This window comes from Arachis ipaensis, chromosome B1, assembly GCF_059453495.1.
Source record: "Arachis ipaensis isolate K30076 ecotype BB chromosome B1, ASM5945349v1, whole genome shotgun sequence".
Classification (NCBI taxonomy): Eukaryota; Viridiplantae; Streptophyta; class Magnoliopsida; order Fabales; family Fabaceae; genus Arachis; species Arachis ipaensis.
Window position 1 is genome coordinate 4950125 of NC_142436.1, and position 11752 is coordinate 4961876.

The 11752-nt window shown below is 30.9% G+C and overlaps 2 protein-coding genes across 3 annotated transcripts; one reads left to right on the forward strand and one right to left on the reverse strand.

Annotated features, from left to right (window-relative positions):
• Nucleotides 1-353: 353 nt before the first annotated feature.
• Nucleotides 354-5156, forward strand: LOC107605740 (uncharacterized). Of its 2 annotated transcripts, none has more exons than XM_088500908.1 (4): nucleotides 354-1322; nucleotides 2199-2320; nucleotides 2525-2588; nucleotides 4816-5156. In XM_088500908.1, the coding sequence occupies exons 1-2, from the start codon at nucleotides 586-588 to the stop codon at nucleotides 2203-2205; spliced, it is 744 nt and encodes a 247-aa protein (XP_088357034.1). In that variant the 5' UTR covers nucleotides 354-585; the 3' UTR covers nucleotides 2206-2320; nucleotides 2525-2588; nucleotides 4816-5156. The 2 variants fall into 2 exon arrangements, with proteins under 2 accessions (XP_088357034.1, XP_016163341.1); XM_016307855.3 differs by having other exon boundaries at nucleotides 435-1322; nucleotides 2199-2210.
• LOC107605967 (jacalin-related lectin 3-like) lies at nucleotides 4593-9540 on the reverse strand. The gene is made up of 7 exons (XM_088500907.1): nucleotides 9185-9540; nucleotides 8840-9052; nucleotides 7461-7982; nucleotides 6556-6783; nucleotides 5742-6134; nucleotides 5248-5469; nucleotides 4593-5077 (listed from the first exon to the last, which is right to left on the reverse strand). The coding sequence occupies exons 1-7, from the start codon at nucleotides 9185-9187 to the stop codon at nucleotides 4775-4777; spliced, it is 1884 nt and encodes a 627-aa protein (XP_088357033.1). The 5' UTR covers nucleotides 9188-9540; the 3' UTR covers nucleotides 4593-4774.
• Nucleotides 9541-11752: the final 2212 nt, after the last annotated feature.

Genomic DNA, 11752 nt, shown 5'->3' on the forward strand with positions numbered 1-11752 from the left:
TTCAAATTAAATTAAAAGTTAATGTTAATCATAATAACATAATTTATTTCATCCGATAATTATTAAACATGTCATAAATATAAATAGTAACTTATCCTTTATTTGAAAAAAATTGGGTAGAATTCATCAGATTTAAATTTATACCATACAAATTTTAAATGTTTAAATAAAATTGGATTAAATTAAAAAATAAAAATCAAATAGTAATATAACATATTCCCTTTCGTAAGCTGTGAAATTGATATAATTCATAACGAGATAAGGAATAGAGGATAAAAATATAATTATTTACGTGCGCGTCTAAATTCATAAATTTTATGTTTATTTAAATCAGAAAATGAAAAATCCCAAGAACATGCCCTTACAGTATCGTCTTAGGGTTTTCAGAATTCCCAATTACACCCGCGGACACAACGTATTCGAAATTAAATTTACAACAAAGTATTGCAAATTTATTATCAATATCGTATCTCTCGCTGGGAAAATCGAAAGAGGCCTATCATCAAGCTCATAGTTCATCGATATTACAAATTTCACAGCCAATAATCTCCAACCTCAGCAAGCTGAATCGTTAAGCCACCGAAAATGGGAGGCCATGGTGGCCTCAACATTCTCCCGCAGAAGCGGTGGAACGTCTATAACTACGAGAACAGGGAAAAGGTCCGCCGCGACGAGGAGCAAGCCGCCAGAGACGAGCAGATCAAGCGCGACGAGGTCAGAAAGCGCGACGCCGAGTTCCGCCTCGAGCGCCTCCGCACCGCCAAGGGTTTGGCTCCTCTCGTTAAGGCCAAGGCAGAGGAAGAGAAGGAGGAGGAAGGAGAAGAAGAACCGGAATCGAAGAATTCGGATAACAACGGACACATTAACTTATTCGAGGGGATTAAGATTTTCGATCCTGTACGAGGAACCGAGAAGAGGAAGGAGTTGTTAGGGGAAAGGGAAGGGTGGAAGAAGGAGAAGAGGATGAAGAAAGAAGAAGGGAAGTCCTCGGGGGTGGCGGTGGGTCCCGAGGATGAGAAGTATAGGTTAGGGTATGGGGTAGCAGGGAAGGGTGTGAAGATGCCTTGGTATCTTGAGAAGCGTAATGGCGACGATGACAAGGGCGGTGGGGATGATAGTGACGGGGAAGTGAAGAATGAGAACAAGAAGAAGAAGAAGAATGCGAGGAAGACTTTGGAGGAGTTGAGGGAAGAGAGGTTGAAGAGGGAGAAGCGCGAGAAGGAGCGTGAGAGGGCGTTGATCGGGGAGAAGGGCCGCAGCAGCAGCAGCCATAGTGAGCGCCGCAGCGATAGAGATGTGTATGGGAACAAGAAGTTTAACAGGTGATCACATATTGACCATGTTTTTAATGTTATGCATTTGGCAATTTTGTTTGAAGCTCTTTTAAATGATAAATGCTCTTGGTATGTCTACTACGACAAGCTTAGAAATTCAATGCTGTGTGAAAAGTTGTTGATTCAGTAATCTTGTAACAGAAAAGAATAATGTAACGAATCAAAAATCAAAATTGGCTTGGTTTTCTTTCATCAAGTAATTTCTTAATTCTAAATGTCGAAATACAGTTAGGATCATATATTTCTAAAAGTTACAAAATTAGTAGAGATATATGCCCCCCATTCAAATTTTGTATCTGACCTGCAACTGTTTTCTTGCTTGATCGTGCACAAGGTTCTGACTTCTGGGGTCTCATTATTGTAAAACATAGTATCAATATGACATTGTCTATTTGAGTTTTTCAGGAAGTAATTCAGAATATGCCTGAGATCCTCAGTCCATCTTATTAACGTGGGTTTTTTTTTTCAATCTTTATTGCTGTTTCACTGGCCACTATTTGAATGGTGTCATTTTTTTCTAATATTAATTTATTGAATTGCTTCACATCTAAATATGATACTTAACATTAGAATTCATAATTTTAATTATTTTTTAACTTACCTTTGGACTTTTCCTTTCCAAAGTATATAGTCAGATATAATTGTAAAGGAATGTTGAGTGAATGTTATGTTTGCAAAAATGGACTACTGGCTGTATTTCTTTCTTTACATTTACATATAACAGTAGATTATGTTTGATACTGACCCCAGATGATGACAGGCCAAAAAGTGCACATCATACCTGATGTTATGAGATAACGATTTTATTGGTTATTCTGTTTCATTATTTTGTTTAATGAAAACCCATATTCTATTGTTTTACAGGCGATAATTTCAGTAAGTGACCCAGATTTCCTTATTGATGCGTCTTCCATGTCTTGTTGCACGGATCTCTGGATTTACTCTGCCGGATATGGCCTGTGGGATTTTGTTCTTTTTGTTCTAGGGTAATTCATTGCAAATTCACAAATCACATGCAGTTTCTTGCAACCCACATCAAAGCTCCCACTTTGCTAAATAGACCCTGTAAAATCACCTGTCAGAGAGATTGATCTGGCTTTAAAAATACCATTCTTCTGATGATTTGCTTTTATTATGTTCTGAAATCAATATAAAGTATGCTGATATTTTATCAATGTTAAATGCACTAGACTGGAGGATGCTGGATATGCAGTAGGGGCCCGAGTTCTAGAGCTGCTTTGCCACAGGGATAAGGTAAATCTGCTATCATAATTCTCTGCAAAATCTTAGTTAACTTATCTGATTAGGAACAATTATTTGACACTGGACGCTGACATATGGAAAGAGTCGATTCCTATCTTTGAAGGATTATTATGTCTATTGGCTAAAATGTCCATAGATAAAACTCATTTTATGCTGCATTCTGATCCTTGAGCTTTGTTGATGGAGTCTTCAGTCTTGTACTTGTAAGCAATTTGTTTCTATCAATATTTCTGACAGATTTGATTGCTTAAACTTGAAAGAAGAAAAGGACGTGTACTTGCGAATCTTTAAAATATATTGAGTTCTTGATGTTCATATACATATTAGATTCTTCTATTTGTGCATATTCTACTTGATTATGATCTGATATCTACTTCTAGTCTACGTTTAGTATATATAATGGGGATTGAGGAAGGGTTTGGTGCAAAGATTTTTGTTCCTAAAATATCCTTCTGAAAAACATTTTCTGCTATGTATAGAATTTGAACCCAAACTTCTTGGTTAGAATGTTAGATACTTACCATCTTGACTATTCTCAATTTTGTAACAATTTTACATATTTAATAATTAAAAAGATGGACGTGCCTATTAATACACTTGTTAATATAATGTGTTACTGACAAGATCAGTGACTCACTGACTCGAGATTATCAGTATTACAATTTGAAATCTTTGCATTAGTCTATATGAGTATTTGAAATCTTTGCACGAGTCTATATTAATAGAAGTACCCTTCCTATGTAATGCTTCTTTGCCACCATCACATTTGACACTACGATTTTGTTTGTCTTGTAACATTCTCTATATAGTGAGAGAATCTAGAGATAGTCATTATTTATTCAATACTGATTTGTCCTCGAGGAAGGTAGGTTTATTGGATCTATGCATTGTTTTGTTTGTATATATAGGCAATAGACAATTATTTGGGTTCGCTCATGAGCTGGGACATCATAGTTTTTCATGAGTTTAGGATGACTGAAATAGCAATAATTTCTGAAACTACAGAGAAATAGAAGGGAGACACGACTGTTAGGAATTCTCTCTTTTGTACACAGTACAGTGTGGAAAGTACTATTTGGAAAGGATAGTTCCTTTATCAACTTTTTCTTTTATACCCAATATCTGGAACAGTGAAAATATTGTGTAACACAATCTTTTAATGCAAAAATAAAAGAAAGCAGTGGACTCAAATTGCTTGTCTGTAAAGGGAAAAAGAAAGCAGAATCACGTTATATTTGTTGGTTTGGAGTTTCTAAAGCTTTTAGATGAAGCTTAGTTTCGATTATTGCCCTGTGTAGAAAGGATCTTCAAATTGCTTGAGCTTATGTGAAAAAGTGGGAAATAACATTTTGTTATTATTATTTTTAGTTTAGAGTTTGTTAAGTTTGTACCCGAGTTTTGATCATTAACTTGTATATGAAGAAACGACTGTAAAAAAAAAAAGACCTTGTATATGAAGAAAGGCTGATGATTAAAATAATGCAGTTGTGTTTGAAAAGAACCTCTGACTTTATACTACTAGAGAAATACTTTTATACTGGAAATTTCGAAAACCTTTCATACTAGACAATTAGACATGCATTTTGGACAAATATTTGTTTATTCGTAGAGCATGCTCTCTTTTATACGTTTCTTGATGAGCTTTACAAACATATAAATGTCCCATCTGGATTTGTCTTCAATGGAACAAAAGTAATAACAGGATCATCAACCTTATGGGGTTATGGTTCTCGATGAAAAAACATGATAAAAGCATAAAATTACAGTTCTATCCTTATTTCTTAAATGTCTATTCACACAATGAACATGAAACAAAATTACTTTTGTTAATATAAAAATTCTTAATTAGATACATTTAGAAAATTTAAAAAGATTGATTTTTAGTATTTGAAGTTTAAAAAGACTAAAAAAAACTTATTTTTGTTTTCACTCTTAAAAAGGTATGCATAATAAATGGCTAGGATATTGGAATAACAAAACAAAATATACATCTTATTTAAACTAAACCTTTTAATTATGTATAATGAATTATCATCATTCTTCTCTATAGTATAACAAAGAAGCCTTACATTTGGTCCCAACATGTAGTGTAGCCAAAGTGTTAGTTATTCATAGTATAACAAGTAATCATGTATGTAATTAACTAAAATATTTGATCCATAATACTTATTAGTTGTTCACAAATCAAATAACTTGAATATTGATGATGATTTTGAAGGTTTGTGACTTCCAAGCCAGTGTTGCATATGAACTCCAATTGCATCCAAGTAGATGCTACTCTTGCCATGGAAACCTACCACCTTACCCTCAGTTGTTGTTGAAGTGAAAAACTTGCCTACTTCCTCACCAAATGGACCAAACTTTCCTCTACTTGTGTATAATGTTAGTGACTTTATTATTACTGCTTGTTCATCAGCAGTAATTGGACCATAATAGCCAGATATGCAAGTTAATACTTCATGTGGGTACTCCAATTTTACCTATATGAGAGTAGGACTATGAATATTCAACAATAATCGAATACTTTTTAGTGCTAGCAATAGCATTCATGACTAAAAACAGAGAAATAATAATAAATTAATAATAGTAATAATCAGTATGAATAAATCATAGTGAAATGTGATGTTAACTAGAAAACCAAAATGCATACCCGATGCATGATATTGCCTCCATTACCACCATGCCTAACAGACCAAACAGATTGCTTGTTTCGATCATACTCAATTTGAATTGAGCAAATGCCTTCTGGTGCTTTTGTCAAATAAATTTGCTTAATTCCAGAAAACACCCCATCATCCCAAGGTCTTCCTCCATCCCCACCCCATGGACCTGGCCCACATGGTGCTGGTTCTTTTATCACACCATAAGGGATCTGTCAAAATGTATCATGGTTCTAAGAATCGGACCAAACCAAACTAACCGCTTTATATGAGTTAATCGGAAACAAGCTATAGATTAGTGCGATGCAGAGTAAAAATCAATTGTCAGCAATCAGTTGAACCGTTCAAGATTTAAAATAATAAACACAATTTAAAAAAAAAATTATATATTTTATACATAAATATATGAATTTATCATCTGATTCAACTCTAATTAAATTAAACATTTAAACTTGTAATTCTACTGGCCTTGCAGTATACATACCTCTTCAACAGGTGCTGATTTAGAATGTGACAATCTAGCTGGCAAGGGCAATTGAGGACTTTCCATTATTTCAGGAATGGTTGGTTCTCTTGGGATCATTGCCATGGAAGAAGGAGAAGGGGGTGCCTTCACTGGTGCCATTACTTTCCCTTCCATGACATGCACACCAAGAGCATCAAGAAACAAACCATTTCTACCATGGATTCCAACCACTTTCCCTTCTTTAATAAGCTTTGTTGTGAAATAAGTCCCATGTTCTTCTCCAAATGGTCCATACAACCTTTTATTTGTGTGAAAGGTTAGTGATTTTATTACCACAGGTCCCATGTACATCACAGATCCATAGTACCCAGATATATGTGTTAGGACTTCATATGGAAAATCAAAGAATATCTGCAAAATATTGCACACCATTTCGAATTCAATTAATCTTATTAGTTATATAGTTCGAGCCTCTCTATCTTCGGTTAAAAAAAATAAATAAATAGTAATAATAAACGAATACAATATCTATAAAAAATTGTGTTAATTTGACAAAATTACCAATAAATAATTCAGTTGATAGTTTTGTCAAACTACCTTAATATTTGATAGATATAAAATTAGTTTATGTATTTTATTATTAGAATTGACTGAATTAATTACGTTTAAATTAATGAAAATTTAATTTTTAAATAAAATATATTTCGAAATTTTATAACTTTGTTTATGGATTTTTTGAGAATTAATTTATCAATATTATCATATTTTGAAAACTAAATTAATGGTATAGTGAAATGTAAAACATACATTGCAAAACTCATAGTTAGTTTACCTTATCATTTTTGTATCCTCCTGCTCCACCATGTTTATGACCCCATACTCTTTCCCCATCCAAATCATACAAAACTCTAATCCATACAATTCCAATATTCCTGGACAAGTTGATTTGCCTAATTCCATTATAGGGTCCATCATCAAATAAGTATCCACTACTACCACCCCAAGGACCATATGTTACTATACCTTCAACCATTGAAGGTGTCTTCTCCACTTGACCTACCTGAAGTCAAGAAAAATTTTTATTATTAGGTTCAAAGTTCAAAGAGTAAGAAACCATTCATGAATACAGTTCTATGATAGTAGTAATCTGAGATTCTACGCTGTGATTATGTTAACACAAAAATAGATAAAAATATTTCTATTTTAGATAAAATTTATCTAAAAATATTATATCTTTTTTTTGTCTTTTATCTCTTTCTTCTCATTTTATTTTTTATCTTAAGATATCTATTAGACATAATTTTAGAAGTATAGATATAAATTAGGACAGATGTAAGTCTCTTATTATTTTTAGAGTAAAATATATTTTTCATCTTTAATGTTTATTTTTTTTTTTAAAAAATACCTCTAATGTTTAATTTCATTTAATTTTTTCCTTAACATTATTTTCTATTTGAGTCAAAACTATCTCTAGAGATTAACTTCATCTAAAACGTTAAGAACAAAATTAAAAACGTCCCAGGATAATTTTTTTACTCAAATGGATAACGTTAAAGACAAAACTAAATTAAATTAAATTAAACATTAAAAATTAAAAAAAATTATAAAAGTTAGAAAAAAAAAAAACTTTACCCTTCTTATTTAAATCTGGCCTTTAAGTTACCTTTATTACATGATCCACAAAATTTGAGTAAGTGATTCCAAGACATTATTTCCAATGCACTTTTTTACCCTTACCTTTTCTTTAGGTTCTTCAATATTGTTTGACTCCTTGTTGAAGCTAGAAATCTTCCCCAAGGAAGGTTCTTCAACAACTTTAGACTCATTGAAACTAGAAATCTTCCCCATAGGCTTATTACCAAGTTCATCTTTTTGTCTCAAAGCAAGAACAATATCAAATCCTTGACCAACACTTCCTTGTATAACAGAGTAGCCACCAGAAGCTTCAGTAGTAGTAGTAGTAGTGTTAACTAAGTAACTTTTTGAAAGAGACAAAGCCTTTGATGGGTTTGGTTGGAAGGAGTTTAGGTACACACCAATGGCATCTAAGTGCCAAGCACATCTACCATGGAATCCAACTACCTTTGCCCCAGAAACTGGCAATGAAAAATGTATTCCTTTTTCAGAACCAAAGGGTCCATAAGTTCTTTTGTTACTCTCAAAACTCAAGGACCTAACATAGCAAGCACCCCATTGGCTTAAGCTTCCATAGTATCCCTCAATTGATGTCAGATATTCATCTGGATAATCAAGCTTCACCTACAATAATACCATCATAAATATACCTAGTTAATACTTAATATGTGGTACAAAATTTTAGACTTAAACAAGTATTTGATCCTTACAAATATATATTGTAAATTTTTCAATCATGCTATATATATATACTATATACTGTGTATACTAAAAATCAGTCGCCAAATGAATTATCCGTATAGAATGTATATTGAAATACAAACTACACATTAAAAATAATTTAAACAATACATGTATTTTATATATAAATATAAAATAACTAATTTATATTGTGTTTGATTTTTAACGTGCAGATAACATTTTTAATAAATTTTAGTATTAACTCTTAAAAAAAAATTAAAAAGTCAGTTCGGATATCTTTTAAAAACTAATTTTATCAAATTTTATTTTGATACAAGTACATGTATTATATAAAAAAGATGGTTTTAATTCTTGAAAATTTATGGTAATTCAGTTTAAATATTCTGAAACATTATTTTAGAAGACTTGTAGACTCAAATTAAACTCTCTTAAAATTGTTTAGACCTAATTAAACTGTTACAAAATACCAAAATGAAAATTCACAATAGAGTCAACGATTAAAGAACATCTTAAGCAAAAAAAAATTATTAATTATGAATTAGTAAAAGAGGAGTGTTAGGACCAGTACTTTTGTTAAATTCTGGCCAGTACTTAACCATCAAAAGGAAATTGAATGATTTTACACCATTAAATGCAATCTCATACCATTAAAAACATTATTGATGACTAATTAATGGCTAAAAATCACAAAATCTACTTGTCCTTAGACTTTCTCTTAGTAAAAACTAGCAACATAAAGCCTAGATAGTTAATTATAAAGGCATGGAAAGATTATTTACCTTGTCAGTTATATGGCCTCCACTTCCACCATGCTTCCCTGACCAAATAGAATTTCCATTATGGTCATATTCAACCTGAATGGAGTCAATTCCTTCACCATGAACAATCACAAACTGCCTCACCGATGAATACACGCCGTCGTCCCACCGGTATCCGCCGTTGCCTCCCCACGGCCCAACCGACACCGGCTTCTTTCCATACTCCTCCAAACTCTGCACTCAAAAACAACCATGCAATCAAACTTTGTTAGAAACTTAAAATTTTAGAAAAATAAAATAAAATCAAAATTTTTCAATTCATAATTAATTAAGTAATATTAGGTTCGTGAGTTCAACATGCACTACCATGATACTATTGTGATTTTGGGAAGAAAATTATTAGAAATTTGGATAGATATTTGAGTTGTGAAGTAGTGGAAATTGATGAGTGTTAAGTTGGGTTGAATTGAAGGAGAAGGCTTGTGAGGAATATATGTTAGCAAAAAGTTTTGAGTGAAAATTAGAATCCACAATGGAGAAAAGGATTGAAATTAAAACCCAGCAAGTATAGGAATCAGATTCTCCATGGAAACCAATCCACTATGCTTTTTATTATTATGTGTGCATGGATTAGCTTCTTGTTTTTTGAATGTCACTAACCAAACACTGTTCTGAACACTGTGTTGCTCAGAACAAAATTCCTTGATAAAAAGAAAGGTAGGAACTTACTGTGTTCTTCCCTTTCTGCCATATTCTAATTTGAGTTGTATGGCAGGTGCTCTGCTCCAACTCTCTGTTACACTTTCTCTCTCATTAAATTAAATTCATGCGTTTAAGTGATACTATTACTATTCATCTAACAAAATAAAAAATTAATAATTTTATTACATTGACAATATGTAATTAAATATTTATATAAAATGTAGGATAAATTACACAAATAAAATAATTTCAGTTTAAAATTACACAAATATCTTAAATTAGAATTGGTTATACGCCATGTTCTAAACATCTCTTTATAAATCGAATCAAATTGATTCGATTTATATTATTTATATGTAAATCAAATTAAGTTGATTTGATTTACTATAAATGTGCTGCAATTGAATTAATTTGATATAATTTATATAGAGGTATTTAAGACATGACGTGTAACTAATTCTGATTTAATACATCTGTATAATTTTAAACTGAAATTATTTTATTTGTGTAATTTATCCTAAAATGTATGCATAATTTCTTTTAAAATTATTTAAAATGTTAAGTATTAAGATGTATTAATAATTTTATATTTAATATGGCCCATCAGAGAAGAGGGAATTTTTTTAGTTTTATATCTAATATTTATAGTTTGTGGTGAAATTTAATTTTCTGTAAAAGAGTGAGTTAAATACGAATTTGGTCTCTAAGCTATAGGCTGAAAATTTTTTTGCTCTCAACCTTTTTTTACATACAAAATCGTCCTTAAGATTTAACTTGATTTTAAAATCGTCCTTACTTTAGGGACTAAAATTGTACGGAGGTGGCGGCGGAAGCGGAGGCAAAAGTGAATCGTGGACAATTTCTTTTTCTTCTTTCCTTTTTTCTTTACAGGAGTAGAAACATTATCTTTCTCTTATTTTTTTTTATTTTATAACTTTTTAGTTATGGGTAATTTAGTCTAAATTTTTAAGATTTAAGTAAAAAAACGATTTTAGAACTTGGTTTTAAATTTTAGGGACAATTTTGTATGAAAAAAAAAAACTTAGAAACAAAAAAATTTTTTAGTCTATATTTTAGAAACCAAAATTGTACTTAACCCTAAAAGAGTGATGACAACCATAGCTGAACTTTATACCATACTCTATAGCAATAGAGAGTCACTATTATATCATAAGATAATCTTTTTTTTTTTTTTTTTTTACCAAAGATAAGAAAACTCAAATCTGCATCCTCTTAAATAAGTATGAGGTGACTATAGCATTTGAGTTATAACTAGTTGGCATAATAAAATAATCTCTTATAAAAGGTTAAATTGTCAAAACTCTTCAAAAATTACAAAAATATTTAATTATAAACGCTCGCTGAAATGAATGTTGCATTGAATTGAAGTTAATAGTACAAATTCTCTAGATTTAAGAAAAAGATTTTTCAAAAGAAGTTTGATGTTCATAAAATTTTTTTTTAGATTTAGAAAGAGTTTAAATTTACTCGAAGAAAAAAAAGGTATCCCACTGTATTATAATACGTCCGTGTAATTTTAAAATTAGAAGAAACTCAAATTTGTCCATTTTTTTTCACATTTTAATATTTTCCATAACGGAATATTGTACTTTTTTTCAGTTTATAAGTTAATTTAATATAGAACATAATTTTTCCCTTTTTAAATATAAATCTAACTCTCTTTTTTTGCTATATGTAAGTGGCATTTGACAATTTCTTCGAATGTTAATTTCTGCTTCTCTTTAAAAGAAATTCCTTTTTTTTTTTTTTACCGATTATTCAAATTATTGAACCATCTTTGACCGCAATTGCATATTCTATATCCTTAGATATGATGATTGTGGGAATGGCTTAGTTATGAGTTAGAATTTTACTCAATCCTCATCATAAACTAGCGTTTAGTTGCTTCGCACTAAGGAAAGAATCTAATGCGCTTTGTATTGATTCATGTTGATGATGTTATGTTGATGAAATCGAATTATGTTCTTAAGAAAATAAGAATTTTGAAAAAACAAGTGGGTCCTCTAATCAGATTTCGATTTATCGATGGACACTACACTAGACCATATAATCATATTATTCTATCAGGAATCTACTATTAAAAGCTAACAAAAATGTTATATATTATTGTTTGTCTATATTTTTGTAAGTTTTTTAGTATTAAAAATTATTAATAAAAAATGAGAGAAGATATTAAAAAAATCTTATATATATATATATATATATATATAT

Bases quoted from the DNA above. Each gene is read 5' to 3' on its own strand.
- LOC107605740 (XM_088500908.1), top strand. From the start codon at position 586: ATGGGAGGCCATGGTGGCCTCAACATTCTCCCGCAGAAGCGGTGGAAC.
- LOC107605967 (XM_088500907.1), bottom strand. The intron at 6,135-6,555 runs GTAAACTAACTA...AATATTTTGCAG, and splicing joins GAGGATACAAAAATGATAAG to ATATTCTTTGATTTTCCATA. The intron at 5,078-5,247 runs GTATGCATTTTG...ACTCTCATATAG, and splicing joins GAGGCAATATCATGCATCGG to GTAAAATTGGAGTACCCACA.